The following is a 15,064-nucleotide window of genomic DNA, read 5'->3' on the forward strand; positions in this document are numbered from 1 at the left end:
AAAAAGACCATGTTGCGTGAAAATCAAAACTCGAGGGTGCCATGTGCACAAGTTTAAAAAATTGGATAGCATGTGCAAAGAGACAAAGTTTAGGAGTTTTACGAGAATTTTCCGTTTTTATAAGTAACGATTAAATATAAAGAAATTAATAAAATTGGATTCATAAAATATTACACAAAATAGATCTACGTAGGCCTTTCGTCTAGGCCAAATGGCTAATTCATTCTACCAATATACAGTTTTGATGTCAAATTTAAAAAGCTCTGACCTTTAGATCATGCTCAAGCGAGGTTATGACCTTATTGAATCATGCTAATTACTTATTAACAAGATGATTAGGATAACCTTCTTAGATGATTAGGATGACCTTTGAGAAGAAAGGGTCGATTGGTGACTTAAAGTGGAGCAAATTAACCCAATGGATGACTTTTTATGTGTCATGTTCTAATTGGTTATAACATTAAAAACAAATAAAAAAATGATTGGAAATGTTAAAAAGTGGAAAAATGATTTGGTTGATAACCTAGGTCGTGACATTCTACATGGAAGGGTGAAACTGAGTCAAGATAAATAAGGTGGGATTAGAGCAAAAATGAGTGATGACCTAATTAAGGCGACATTTACTTGGGGATGGTCTTAATATGTTGAAAAATATAGAAATTTAGAATCCGAAACTTATAAAACTTACATTTGTGGCACAATTGTTTTTGATAAAATTATGCTTTTTTAGGGTCCATTTGGTAAAATTAACTAAAAAATTAACTGAAACCAAAAAAGGTAATAAGGCTATATCTCTCTCTAGTTTTCTCTCCCCCCTTCTCTCTAAAAAAACAAAACCCTAAATCCTCCCCCTTTGCTGCCGCCGTTCTCCTCCTTCCTCCCACCGCCACCAATCAACCCCCTACCATGTCGCCGGGGATGGAGTCTCTCAAGACCTTTCTCCGGCGACCCGACTCCTCTCTTCCGATTAACACTCTTCCCTTTTCTTACCCACACCTGGTTCTGGATCGTACGGATCTGCCCGTTTCTCTCGGTCTGTGTGGTATATGTGGGTTGTTCGGGTCTTATCGGACGAGTTTGTTGAGGTGGCGTGGCAGGGTGGTGCTTGGATCTGGTGGTGTTGTGGGTTGGTAAGGAGGCTGTGGTTTCCGTTTGAGAGCTTTCGTTTTCTGGTTCGTTTGCAATTTTCTAATAAGTCAGCAGAAGATCAGCGTTGTTATAGATCGTTATATGGTTTTATATATTTTGCCCGATTCATGGCTACAATCAATCACGTCAGAAGAAATGGATACTCGTCAAGGAAGATTCGGAGACCCTCTTATGGATGAAAGCCTTTTGCGGCGAATCGATGATAGAGACTCTGTTGCAGTGTTTCATTCTTTGAACAAGAATTTATTTCCTATGGTTGTAATCGATTTGTATCCGATTGAGCTTGGCATATGTTGTAGATGTCGTATGACTTTTTATTAATGATAATGATCTTTTCTCAAAGAAACCTAAAAAGGTAACTAAAAGTTAAAAAACTATCTCAAAGCGCTAAAAAGGTATTGGATAAGGTAACTGAAAATTAGAAGTTGATAAAGTAACTGATTATATAAAAAATGTTTCGTAGACTAGCTGAAAAAGTACTTGAGTTTTGATTAAATGACGTACAAAGATATACTCCCTCTGAGTTTTTAGAATCTTCACCTTTGTTTTTTTTTCCACCAAAAATAAGAAAAAATAAATAAAAAAAATGGATAAAGTAGTGTGAGGTGTGGAGAGATAAAATAATAAAGAACGAATAATAAACAAAGTAAGGAAAATTGTTGACTTTTTAGGAGAGATGAGAGTGAAGAATAAAAAAAAGATAACCAAAAAAAAAGGAAAAGATAGGAAAACAGACCCAAATGGAAAATAGGGAAGATTGATAGAACTTGGAGGAAGTAATAATTAATTAATATTATAGATTGAATGAGTAAAAAAATAAAAATTACATAGAATTAGGTGCCTTACTTCTCAACACAAATTCTCATTCAAGACGGACATATCCATTTTAAGATTAAAACGGCTTAAATATTACACATAACACAAAAAACGAAATGCATTGAAAAGCGAAAATATTTATATATTTATCATTTTAAGAACATCTTTAAGGAGGTACTTGGTTGATTACTTTGCAACTAGTATAGATCCCGCACATCGGGCGGTTTTAGATAGGGATATTAGAGAATTTAATAATTATATTACTGGTATTTAACCTCCTTTGAAATTTAATTATGAAATTTACTATTAATAATATTTAGTATTAAGAGGTGGAAAAGAGAAGGTTCAACAATGTTAAATTGTAAAATTAACCAGTATTTAAATGTTTTACATAGTATGAAATAAATGTGATATTAAGTTAAAGTGTAAGAAAAAAAATATTATACGTAAACTTTTCATTTTAGAAGTAAACAACATATGAATAATCTTAACTTGTAGTATGCTTGTATCAAAGGACAAAACTATAGAATTAATTAGAAAATGTTTGCTAAAAAGTGTTCGTGACCATCATGTTTATTTTTAAAAATAATAGTAGAAAAATATTTCTATCACATGATATGTATAATTAATGCAATTAATTATGTAACAAAATAAGAATATTCTATTAATTTGTCTATGCAAGTTGAAAAAATATTATCCCTTTTTTAAATGACATTGAATTATTTATTGTATGGAATTCAATAAATATGGCCCAGTTGTAAGCCTGATAAAATGAAGCCCAAAGCCCAATTATAAAATAATTTATTTGGGCGGGAAAACTTTAGAATTTCTTATTCTTTTAGTATAAGGGGGATGGAATGGATTTTCCATTGTTTGGTTGGAGACTTATGGTGATTTGAACTGGAATAAGATACCTGAATTCTAACTCCACGTCAACCTCTTGAAATCTCACAAGTCATAACCACCCTTATCTCTTGAATCAAACTCCATCATTTTTTTTTACAAATTTATGGTGAATCAAACAAATATTAGACAAATATGGATTTAAAACCCTATATCTCCACACCTTCATACTATCAAACTCCATTCAATTTTATTACGCTTTATTGAACAAAGCGACCCTAGAAATAGAAGGAGTGTCGTTATCCTCTTTGTTAGGGTGCAAACCCATGTCCCACATCGATAGTGTAAAGGTGAAATAATATCTTTATAAGTGTACAAAGAATATAATAATACGATGCCTTTTGGGAAAGAACCCAAGAGTAAATTCGTGAGGGCTTGGCTCAAAGCGGATAATATCTTACTATTATGGATCGTGGACAGAGATGCAGCAGAGGCCAACACGAGATATTCACGCTTCCGCACAACAAGTGGCATCAGAGCTCAAGGTTCAACTTGGGCTAGACACAAGGATGCATCAGGCCTAAGACCTGAAGGTGTCGCATACTGTAAGGCGTGGAACTCTTATAACTCGAGGGAGAGCTAATATGTTTGCGAGAAGCGACATTGGTCTCACGGTGATGAGACGGCAGACCGTTCAAGAGAAGATCGTCAGCGACCTGACGGGTGGTGGGCTAAGGCTTATAATGGAGGCAACAAAAGCAGTATGTGGTAAGTCTAAAGGCCGTCCAGTGTAACTCGCTGAGGCAGTGGATTTAGACCAATTCGGGGCATATTAGATACAGAGGAGTTTGGTACGCAAGTGTAGCACAAACCCCGTGAAACACATGGTGTGTCGTTTAAGGTAAGGTTATCAAGACTTGGTGATGCGGGCGTCTAGAAGTTGGGGTTGTAGGGTGTGAGAGTTCTTCATGGTGGTCAAGGTTCAAGTCAATATGATGGTCTTTAGTTTGAAGGGAGGATTGTTAGAGTGCAAACCAATGTCCCCACATCAATAGTGTAAAGGTGAAATAATATTTTTATAAGTGTCCAAAGAATATAATAATACGATGCCTTTTGGGAAGGAACCTAAGAGTAAATCTGTGAGGACTTGACCTAAAACGAATGGACAATATCTTACTATTATAAATCGTGAACACATGTGCAGCAGAGGCCCAACACGAGATATTTACGTTTCATAAATCTTACCCGTATTTTAGGACGTCAGAGCTTGTATAGGTTACGTTGGTTTAACACGTGGCTAAAGACCACAGAACACTTGAAAAGGAGGGATGGTATATGAAATGGAGTCACTTTCGTAGTATCGTTCTCCCACCAGCCTACACCTCACCATTTACATTATCACTTTTGTTGGCTTTTGTTTACTTACGAAACATGCGGGTCCCACCTTTGCTGATCATAACTCTGACGACATTGCTAAACGACAAAACCCTCAACATAGTGACTCCTGACTTGTAACAAGTAAGACAGTAGATTTCGGAGACCAGTCGTACCACGGCCTGCATTTTAAGATACGCTCTTTTTACATTATATATACTCCATTTCTCTATACAAAAAAAAAAAAAAACATTTTTGTTTAGTCACAACTAAAACTCGCATATATACCGAAAATGTCTTACCTTAGTGATTGAAAAGGAGGTATTGTGCATAATATGTCTCAGGTTCAAATTTCCCTTTTATTGTAACGCGACTAAATACGTGTTTTTTGAATAAAAAAACGAAAACTTGCATATAATAAAAAGTTAAAAAATATTTTCTTCAGTTTAGAGAATTTATTGTTATTTTATTTTAGACAAACTTATTAAATGATTATTCTTTTGTAAAACCGTCTTACATAAAAATGTGAAATTTAAAACAAGTATCATGATCCATCAAATAAGAAGTACATTACTAAAGATCCATGCCGCAAAGTTATTGTGTATTTGTGTATACTGAAAAGGTCTTAACTACCTAGTGGTTAAGACTGGAGTATCATGATAATAGATCAAGAGTTCGAACCCTACTCTCCTTATATTGTACTGGCATTGAGCCTCATTTGGCACCAAAAAACAAAGTTCTTGTGTATAGACTAATAGAGTATAGGTCCGTCTTACATGAGAGTTTGTTGAATAAAATTGCTATCCATATGTTAACTATATGAAATACCCCAAGATAAAAATTACATCATGAACTATATCGAAAAATTGTTACTTCACAAGAAAAAGAAACATAACTATTTTAGCGAGTCATTTTGATTTGTTATTTTGTTCCATTATAACCCAAAACCAATTAGTAATAAGTTTTTGGCTCTATGAAAATAAGGCTACAATGCTACATGCTTACCATACAAGTTAATCAATTTTTAACTGAATACCGTAAAAAAATCACTACATTCTAAACTTTAAAAAAAAAAAGAAAAGAAAATGTATATGTACATTTGAAATATATAGCAATACAAAGCGTCTTGCTTGTGACAGGCTAATCCCGTCACAAGCTGAAGATCTTTCATAAAAAGGGAGAGGGGACAAGGTGGGACACCCCCATGTGCTTTCTACTCACCTCTAAATGAATATTTTGTGAGAAAAAATGGTATCCGTTACAAGCTTATGACGGATATCGTCCGTCTTCAATGCGATTTTGTGTTAGCAATAAAACTTGAAAATGAAGTAAATTTGTTGGATTCCTTTTGAAGTCTAGTGTATGTTGTTGGTAAATGGAGCAGCATAGTTAAAGCAGTAACTACTCAGTATGCAAAATTAATTAAATGAGTCATCTTTCACTATTCCCAAGTACAAATCAACTTCCAATAGAGAAACAGACATAATACAAATGGTCATAGAGCAGAAAGTTTCATCACAATAATTCACAATTAACAATTACTCTAAATAAATAATTCCCAAAAAAAAATAAAAAATAATAGGGATTGGAGGAGAAGTAGGTTTCAAAGAGGGGAACATGCCCAAGTTCAACCCAGCATCTCTATTCTTTTCTTCTTCTCTCCTCATCTAATCCCAAAGGTCCTTCTTTTCTCTCTTTTCTTTCGGTTTCGGTTTCAAAAACCCGTCTTTTTGTATTTTCATACAAGTAGGGTAAAACTGCATACATTCGACCTATCTTATCTGGTTTCCTAAGCTTTACTTTTTCTGGGTATATTTTCTTTTGGCAAGTATTGGGTGCCATGTATTGTTATTGTACTTTGGCTTTTCTAATTCTTTTACTTTTCTTGGTAAATGTTTTTGTTACTTAAAATGGTCAAGAATCTGTAAGACTGGTTTGATTGGATCAGCATATTTAACAAATGTTAGTTGAGAAATGCATGTGGAAGCATTTATGACATCATTTGTTGTTGTTGTTGTTGTTGTTGTTTCAAATGTCACTAAATAAGCAACAGAAGAATATCTAAGTTTACAAGGAAACATTTTTATTGGTAAATATATTTTGTTTGTTTACTTACTTAGGCAATATTTGCAAATTTAGTTATGTCATCTTTTTGGTTCTTTTCTTTATCATATGTGTTGCTCTTCTATTGGTTCATGCCAGGGTTTCTCTTTCAAGATATTTCTAAATTAGGTGTTGAATCTTTGCTATTTTCCTCCTAATTCCTAATGTTTTTTTTTGCCTCTCATTTTGATATATAATTTTTTTTTTCTTTTACATTGTTTTGGTTGGTTATTAATGGTTTTGGTCTGGTAGTTGGTTTTTTTTTGGTCTTTGTGTTGACTTATTACCGGATGAAGGTCCTAAATCCTAATAGGCGAAAACTTTTGAGACAATAATGGAATGGAATTATTGTTGGGTTTGAATGTTTGCTCAATATTTCTTCCAAAGTTATTGGTAGGTTGATTAATGGAAACAAATACAGTATGAAAAAATTAGTCAATCCTGTTTCCTCTTTAGAGTCTTGTTATGGTCTCATCCTCTCATGTTATTGGTTTTCCCTAATTTATTGGACTTTGGTTTTTCTTCTTGTCTACCCTCCTTGCTACAAGTAGTATGTATACTAACTGATCTAAGTGGATGTGTTCTCTATATTAAGCAAAGCTATGTTGTGTCTAATATTTGTTTTAAGTGTCTTTCAATTCCCGGTAAGCGGTTACTACCATTTAACTCATGTGTGTCACATGTGTGTGACTGATGGGTTTTAAGTTTCCGGGACTGTAAAGTGTTAGTAGTTGGTGTGATTGATTACAACATTTTATACAGTACAAATGGTGATATCGGTTGCTTTATTTGATATTGTGCAGGTGATCTTCTCCAACAGACATAACTACTTAGCTAAGAAATATCAGGCTGTAGTTCAGTTTGGCTACATGTCTCATTTGTATCCTAATTACTCCTCCTGGAGTTCCAGCGACCAACGACTCTCATCAGAATCTTTGAGTTTGAAAGTCGACTCTCCACCCCAACTACGCCTCAACACAATGCCGCCTTTGGGGTTTCACTTGCAAGATATGGACTCATCTTCAAGTCAGTCCACTCAATCCAACCATGATTTGATTGGTACACCAGGCCCCAATTCTCAGGACCAGTGCATGTCTTCTGAAACTGGTATTTCATTCTTCTCTTTAGTTTGCATCCACTCAAGGCAAGCAACATTCTATGAACACAAACCCTTTACTCAAACCATGCTGCACCTGTTAGAGTAACTTAAATGTTAGTACTTAATATGATTTCCTTTCTATTTAGGTCATGAAGTCAATGGAGGTAGTAATTATCTAGGTGAATTGAAGCCGATTTACATGATGGGGCATCCTGAAACTGCCAGAAATACTGCTCATATCGATTACAACCGTACAATGGTAAGGATTGTTTGAGTTACATACTTACAGTCTTCAAGCTGCTTGTTGGATTCTGTTATTCTGAGCAAAATTTTCTGCTCTTGCAGGCATTCATGCCGTATCCTTGTGTTGGACCCCACTTTAACGGGTTAATGCCTACATACGGACCCACACCTCTTGTAAGTTTACATAAATTCCAGATCGAGTAAATATTTGATGCCCCGAGCAACTGAATCAACCCATATCAATTTATTGATTTTTTTTAATTACCAGATCCAGAACCAGATTATGGGGATGAACTCTGCAAGAATACCATTACCAGTTGACATCTCTGAAGACGAACCCATTTATGTTAATGCCAAACAATACCATGGAATCCTTAGAAGGCGACAGTCACGAGCAAAGCTAGAGGCCCAAAATAAGCTTATCAAAGCTCGCAAGGTAAATGCGTATCCCTACTTCATAATGTGTTGATCTTAGTATCATGATCATCGCCAAATGAGGTGACCTCATGATAATATTATCACGGGACTGACCTATATTTTGAAATAACTGCGAATATTATTCACTGAGCTGCTGGTTTGACGGTCTTTCAAGAGACGGAATTGCTGACAGTGATCTCTGTTATTTGTATAGCCGTATCTTCATGAGTCGAGGCATCTTCATGCTGTAAAGAGGGTCAGGGGAACAGGTGGCCGCTTCCTCAGCACTAAGAAGCAATCTGCTTCAACCTCCAGTCACAACCACTCAAACTCTAGCTCAAATCCATTTAGTCATAGTAATGTGAACACCTTGGAGTTTGATTCCCACCATCAATCACAATACATGGAAAGTGGCACGTTGAGTGGTAGCGCCTTTTATCAGCAGACAGAGAGTGGGTTTCTGGGCATTTCGGCTGGTGGGGCTATGCAACAGAATGGCGGGTTTATGAACAGTTCGAACCAGCATTGTGCTTCAGTGGTCCGGTGATAGGATTTACTAGGCAACTCATCCTTGGCTGTATCAAATCTTCCTCTCTAAAATTCTGTCTCTTGTATTCTGAAAATATATGCTAGTACATCATCATAGGAGTTATTTCCGCTGTTCTTTCGGTTCTGTATGTTCCTAGCCTGAATTTTCAGACTGTCATTTGTGGCTTTGATTTCATTTTTGACCATTCTTTTTGGTATTTTGGGATTAATGTTCATCCCACTTTTTTTGTTGGGAAATTAACCTCAATCTTTCATGTGCAATGGAGGCAACCAATCAACAGGTAAATCGTGAAAGGAAAGAAGTGCCAACAATAATAAGATGATATTAGGGTCAAAGTAGCAGTTAAACTTAACGCGAAACCCATCAAGACAGGTAAATCCACTAACTAAAAACTATAATGTCCACGGTAATAATAGCACCGGTATAACGTAACCTGCCTGAATTAAATATCAATCCGGAACCTAAAATTTTGGAGTAAAACACCCTCTAAACCTCTGGTAGAATTGGTAAATGATACCAATAAGGCAATAACTACTAGTAGGTTATATAAGAACACCGGTTGTACCATCTCTCACCCTCAAATTCAGACCTTGTTTTTCATCTCGTCACTTTGTTTAATAATGATTCGTGAGATGTTAGATACTAGTATAATTTTTCAAAAGAATTTCATCATTTTATATAGCCATATGAAAGACCACAAAAAACCACTTCACTCTAAGTCAATGAACAAAGCTATAACTGAACCAATCCCTCCAAGTACATGAACCTCAGTAATGCTTGTACATGTACCTCATTGGTAAATTGAATAAACTTGTGTTGGATATATTTAGTTTTAACCAAGAAATCTCCCCCTCCAACATAATAGAACGCCACTGAAGAAATAACTATTGACCGTTTAATGTTAGCAATTGCATACCTGAGTCAGTATTTGGTCCTCTCTTTGACTCAGCAATCATCACCACGTGTACAACTAAAGCCACTCAATGACGTCACTTAACTCCGAAGAGGGACCTCCACCCATTCACCTTTTCACTAACATAAATTTTACCTTTGCGTCGGTTTTCAGGAAACAATTTATCCTCGCCGCCTCTTCCGCAAACAAAACACGCGTGCATGCCTTTTCTGTTGCCATCCTGTTACGTATTTGTTGCATATTTATCCAGACGATATAAACTGCGACATAACTCACTTTATGAAGACCATAGAACCCTTAAGGCCTTAACCACTTTCATCACTCCCCCATGACGCTTAAACTCGTAACCTTTGGAATCCAGTTATTCAAGTGAAATTAGATTTCGCCATAAATTTAGAGCACAAGTAAGCTTATCCACAGCTTACTTTTAAAGTTATTAGCCAAACTCAATTTCCCGGCCATGTTTCTGGAACTCATCAATCTATCTTTTGAAGTGCAAATATGATTAACACATTCCGGCCCTAATATCCATTATTCCTTAAAAGACGCACCATTAACATCCGTCACCGTAAGTACGTTACTATCATCATAAGAAAACAACCACTAGTTTCTATAAGACAAGGGTGATTATGAATTGAGTTGTATTTACTGATGAATGAATTACAAGTATTTATAGGACCTAAGGCTAGGGTAAGCAGGAAGAAAGAGATCTATACAAATATATTAAAGGATACTAATTGCTATAATACAAAGATTATGTGCTAAAAGATTTTATACAATATGCTAGGAAGTATTTGTTGCTATATTGTTAATACGCCCCCTCAAGTTGGACGTTCTTGTGATAAGGCCAAGCTTGTTTCGTAGGGAGTGAAAGAGGAGCTTGTGGAGCGGCTTGGTGAGAATGTCTGCTATTTGATCTTTGCTGGAAATGTGCGAGAGACGAATGTGACCTTCAAGAAGCTGCTGTTTCACGAAGTGAAAGGAGATGGCCATGTGTTTCATCCGAGAATGAAAGACAGGGTTCTTGGCATAGAGCGTGGCTGAGATATTGTCACAGAAGATAGCTGGAGGTTTGCTGACGATGATGCGAAGTTCAGAGAGAAGGTTGCGTAGCCATAGAGTCTCAGTTGTGACAGAGGCAACAGCTCGAAATTCGGCTTCAGTAGTAGATAAAGCAATGCCGGTTTGTTTCTTGGAGGTCCAGGAAATGGGGTTGCGACCAAGATAGACAATGTAGCCTGTGGTAGAGAAGTAGTGATCTTTGTCACCACCAAAATCAGCATCACAGTAGGCGTGCAAACATAGAGGGTTGTTCTTGTAGAGTTGAATGCCATGTGTCTGAGTGCCTTGAAGATAGCGAAGAAGTCGTTTCAGGGCCGTCCAATGAGTATCCGTCGGGTGGTGAAGGAATTGTGCCAAGCGATTGACAGTGAATGCGATGTCAGGTCGAGTGAGAGATAGGTATTGTAAGCTGCCAATAATGGCACGATAGTTGAAGTGGTCATGAATAGCACGGTTGTCCTCACGTATCAAAGGTGGTGAGGTAGCCATAGGAGTGGTATTTGGTTTGGCATCAGCCATGTGGTGTGTAGTAAGAAGGTCATGTATATACTTGGATTGACTGAGGTGTAGGCCGAGGTGGTTTGGAGTAACTTCAATGCCAAGAAAGTAAGAGAGCGGTCCTAGGTCTTTCAGAGAAAACCGAGTGGAAAGATTAGTAATAAATGTCTGTAGGGTGGACGAATTTGGTCCAGTAATAATAATGTCATCAACGTAAATAAGCATGTATAGCGTGGTGATATTGTTTTGTAAAATGAACAGAGAAGGGTCGAAAATAGACTGAACAAAACCAATGGTGATTAGATGCGACTTGAGCTCATTATACCAAGCTCGAGGAGCTTGTTTGAGTCCATAGATAGCTTTGTGTAATTTACAAACGTAGTCAGGTTTAGTGTGGTCAATAAAGCCAGGTGGTTGTTGCATAAAAACATTATCGGTAAGTGTGCCTTGGAGAAATGCGTTATTTATGTCAAGTTGTCTTAGAGACCATCCTTTTGCAACTGCTAGGGAAAGAATTAATCGAACAGTGGTGGGTTTAACAACTGGACTGAAGGTTTCGGTATAGTCAATGCCCGGTCGTTGATTGAATCCTTTTGCCACGAGACGGGCTTTATGTTGTTTTAGCGTGCCATCGGGATTGAATTTATTTCGATAAACCCATTTACACCCAATGACGTTGTGAGCGGAAGATCGTGGAACCAGTGTCCATGTTTGGTTTCGTGCAAGTGCATCGAATTCAGCTTGCATTGCGTGACGCCAATGAGGAATAATAAGAGCTTGTTTAACGGTGTTTGGAAGACTCGTGGTAGACATTGTTGCGAGATTAGCATTTGCATACCTGGGATTTGGTTTTCGAATATTGTTGTCAAGTCGAGTGGTGACGGTCTTAGCTGGAGGTGGGATCGTTTTGGATTGCGAGGTGGAAGGGGCAGGGGTTGAGACGGTATTCACGGCTTCAGGAGAGGCCGTGGATGGGAGAGTGGCAGAGGGTGAGGAGGTGGAGGGAGGTGTGTCAGTGGTATGAGAGGGAGTAGGGGATGCCGTGGTGGGATGGTCAGTGGTGGATGATGGGGAGGCTGTGGCAGTGCGTCTTTGATAGACGAACTTCAGGGGGGTTCGTGTGGGAGCAGTCGAAACAGAGGGGGTTACTACGGGGGTGGAGGGAGTGCTGGTGGAGGGTGGAGGAGAGGACACGACCTCAGGGAGCACGGGCAGAGAGATGGATACCCATTCATCGGTGGTAGGGGTGGTCGATGGGTTTTTGAACGGGTATATGTCGTCATAAAACTTTACATGTCTCGAGGTATAGATTCGATGCGTTTTTGAGTCGAGACAGTGAAAGGCACTTTGCGTGGTGGAGTATCCAATGAATATACATGGGGTGGAGCGATATTCTAACTTGTGTTTGGTATAGGGTCGGAGCCAGGGATAGCAGAGACAACCAAAATTATGTAGGTTGGTATAATCGGGTTTTTTTATTATGAATGATAAAGTAAGGTGAATTTCCATTTAAAGAACGAGTAGGTAGTCTATTAATCAAATATGTCGCAGTACTAAAGGCATAGGGCCAATATTTCGTGGGTAAGTTGGCATGATTAAGTAAGGCTAAACCCGTTTCAACTATGTGACGGTGTCGTCGCTCCGCATATCCATTGTGTTCGGGAGTATGAGGAGGAGAGGTTGAATGTGAAATGCCATTGTTGAGGAGTGTGGTATTTAATTTAATAAACTCGCTGCCATTATCGGAGAAAAAATGCTTAATTGATTTATTAAAATATTTTTCGACGAGTGCTTTAAATTGTATAAATAAATTGGTTGTGTCGGATTTCTTTTTTAATGGATACATCCAAACATACTTGCTAAAATGATCGACAAAGACCACGTAATATTTGTAATGGTCGAAGGAGGTTACGGGACCTGTCCATAAGTCGGAAAAAATAAGATCGAGAGGTGCGTTGGATTCGAGCGTGGAAGTAGAAAATGGTAGCTTCTTGCTTTTGGCAACATTGCAAGATTCACAGTGCGAAAAATCGGAAATAGAAAATGCTAGGAAGTATTTGTTGCTATATTGTTAATAGTTTCTTCACCGCAAACAATTAGTCTCTCTTTGGACAGATATATCCATTTTAAGATTAAAACGGTCAAATAACATCTCACTTGCATAGATAAGACAAGTTTTTTTGCTAATATCTAGGCATTACCGGTTTTAAGTTTAAGACGTATACTCCCGTCTAAACAAGAATTTGTGCACCGCATAGGGTAAGAGTATTGTTAGTTTGAGTCTTGAGACAAGACTCACTCAAGAGTCAAGACTTTCATTCAAGATTACCAATAATCGATCAAAGTCTTGACAAAGTTTTAAGTTAAAGTCTTTAAAATCAAGACTCAATCTAAGACTCTACATGAGTTTTGACACTCCTTTTTAGGGATGCTATCTAATAAATGCCTCTCATGCGTAAACTAATTTTGTTTTTTTCAATTCTTATAAGAAAAGTGAAGTGAAAAAAAGTTGGGTGTGAGGTGAGATTGAGGGATAATGTATAAATTTTGAGATGAGATTGAATAATAAAAATAAAATAAAAAAAGTTAGAGAAAAATTGATGTAAGAGAGACTTAAAATGAAGAGAATCCTTTCGCGCCTTTGAACTAAAAATGGGAGCTCAGGCACGTCTCATGGCGTGCCATGCCGAAACAATTCCTCTACTTTAGTCCTTCTTTTGTATTTTGAGCATGTCTAGGCGTGCCAAAGCGAGCGTGTCCATGTGGGTCGTGCCGTGTCTGGGATAAGCACAACATTTTTTTTTCTCAAACTTCGATTCAGGCACTGTCCACGGTGTGTCGTACCAATCTCGTGTCGTGTGACTATGTTGAGGTGTGTCAGTTAGACCTAACAAAGCTGACCACAATCAAATATGGCTAATCCGAGACCGAAAAAAGACCCAAACTTGCTTGACCTAAATATAACCCAACCCAACCCAATCAAACGGGGAAGTGGTGATTTAGCCCCATAACTCTTTATAATTGTGAAATTAAGCCCCATAACTCTCAATTGGAGTAATTTAGCCCCATTACTTATACAAAAAGTGCAATTTGGCCCCAATTCAATTTCTCGCCAAATTCTCCTCAAAATCTCAATAGCTAAACCTCAATTTACGCCTCAATCTAATCTTACCTTTACTCGAAAGGTAATATATTCTTGTTATTATCATTTAAATAGTCTTATTTTTTTTTTACTAAATTAGATTAAGTAGAGAAATATTTATGCTCATTAGTTGGTATATCAATCCGTCTCATTGTAGACGGACATTATCCATCTAAAGCTATAGACAGTGACCCTCTCACAAAATACAAGTGAGAGGGCAAGTGGGACACTATCTGTCTACAACTTTAGACAGAAAGTGTCCGTCTAAAGTGAGAATTTGTGTTGGTGTATTATATATTTATACTAGGTAGTATTCTGCGCTTCGCGCGGCCTGTTTTATAGTTTTATTATTATAATTGATGAAAATATTATAATTCATATATAAGCTTCAATATTTTTACTTATTCATAAAAATATATTATTTTTTCTCAACTTAATTCTTTTAGGTTTAACTTCAATGTTTTAAAATAAAATACATACAATTTTAATTAAAACTAATAAGTGATAATTAATTATGCATGATCAACGTTTTATAAATAAATTTGTGACTGATCAAATATCATATTAATTAAAATAAAATTTATTCGAATAATGAAACAATCAACACTAAGTTGTTTTTGGTCAAATGTGAGCTTTTATGTTAATATGATCAAACAGTTTAATACATCCTTCATAATCAAACGACTACTAACCTACTGACCTTCCTGGACAACTAACATACAATGTCCACATCCCTTAACCAGGTTTTGTCAGCACTACTAACAGGCCTATTGATTACCATCTTAAATCTAGAATGTATCAGTCTTTTAACTTCTTTCACTATAATTTCTGGGCGAGTGAGCTTCAGTTCTAATC

The 15,064-nt window shown here is 36.9% G+C and overlaps 1 protein-coding gene across 3 annotated transcripts; it reads left to right on the plus strand.

Annotated features, from left to right (window-relative positions):
* Positions 1 to 5,561: 5,561 nt before the first annotated feature.
* On the plus strand, positions 5,562 to 8,775 carry LOC141595800 (nuclear transcription factor Y subunit A-3-like). 3 transcript variants are annotated; one of them, XM_074415764.1, is made up of 6 exons: positions 5,562 to 5,861; positions 7,089 to 7,392; positions 7,531 to 7,643; positions 7,730 to 7,801; positions 7,896 to 8,063; positions 8,259 to 8,775. In XM_074415764.1, exons 2-6 carry the CDS (start codon positions 7,155 to 7,157, stop codon positions 8,589 to 8,591), a joined length of 924 nt encoding a protein of 307 aa, XP_074271865.1. In that variant the 5' UTR covers positions 5,562 to 5,861; positions 7,089 to 7,154; the 3' UTR covers positions 8,592 to 8,775. The 3 variants fall into 3 exon arrangements, with proteins under 3 accessions (XP_074271865.1, XP_074271866.1, XP_074271864.1); XM_074415765.1 differs by lacking the exon at positions 5,562 to 5,861 and adding an exon at positions 5,877 to 6,271; XM_074415763.1 differs by lacking the exon at positions 5,562 to 5,861 and adding an exon at positions 6,453 to 6,678.
* The last annotated feature ends 6,289 nt before the right edge of the window (positions 8,776 to 15,064 follow it).

This window comes from Silene latifolia, chromosome 8, assembly GCF_048544455.1.
Source record: "Silene latifolia isolate original U9 population chromosome 8, ASM4854445v1, whole genome shotgun sequence".
In the NCBI taxonomy this organism is placed as follows: domain Eukaryota; kingdom Viridiplantae; phylum Streptophyta; class Magnoliopsida; order Caryophyllales; family Caryophyllaceae; genus Silene; species Silene latifolia.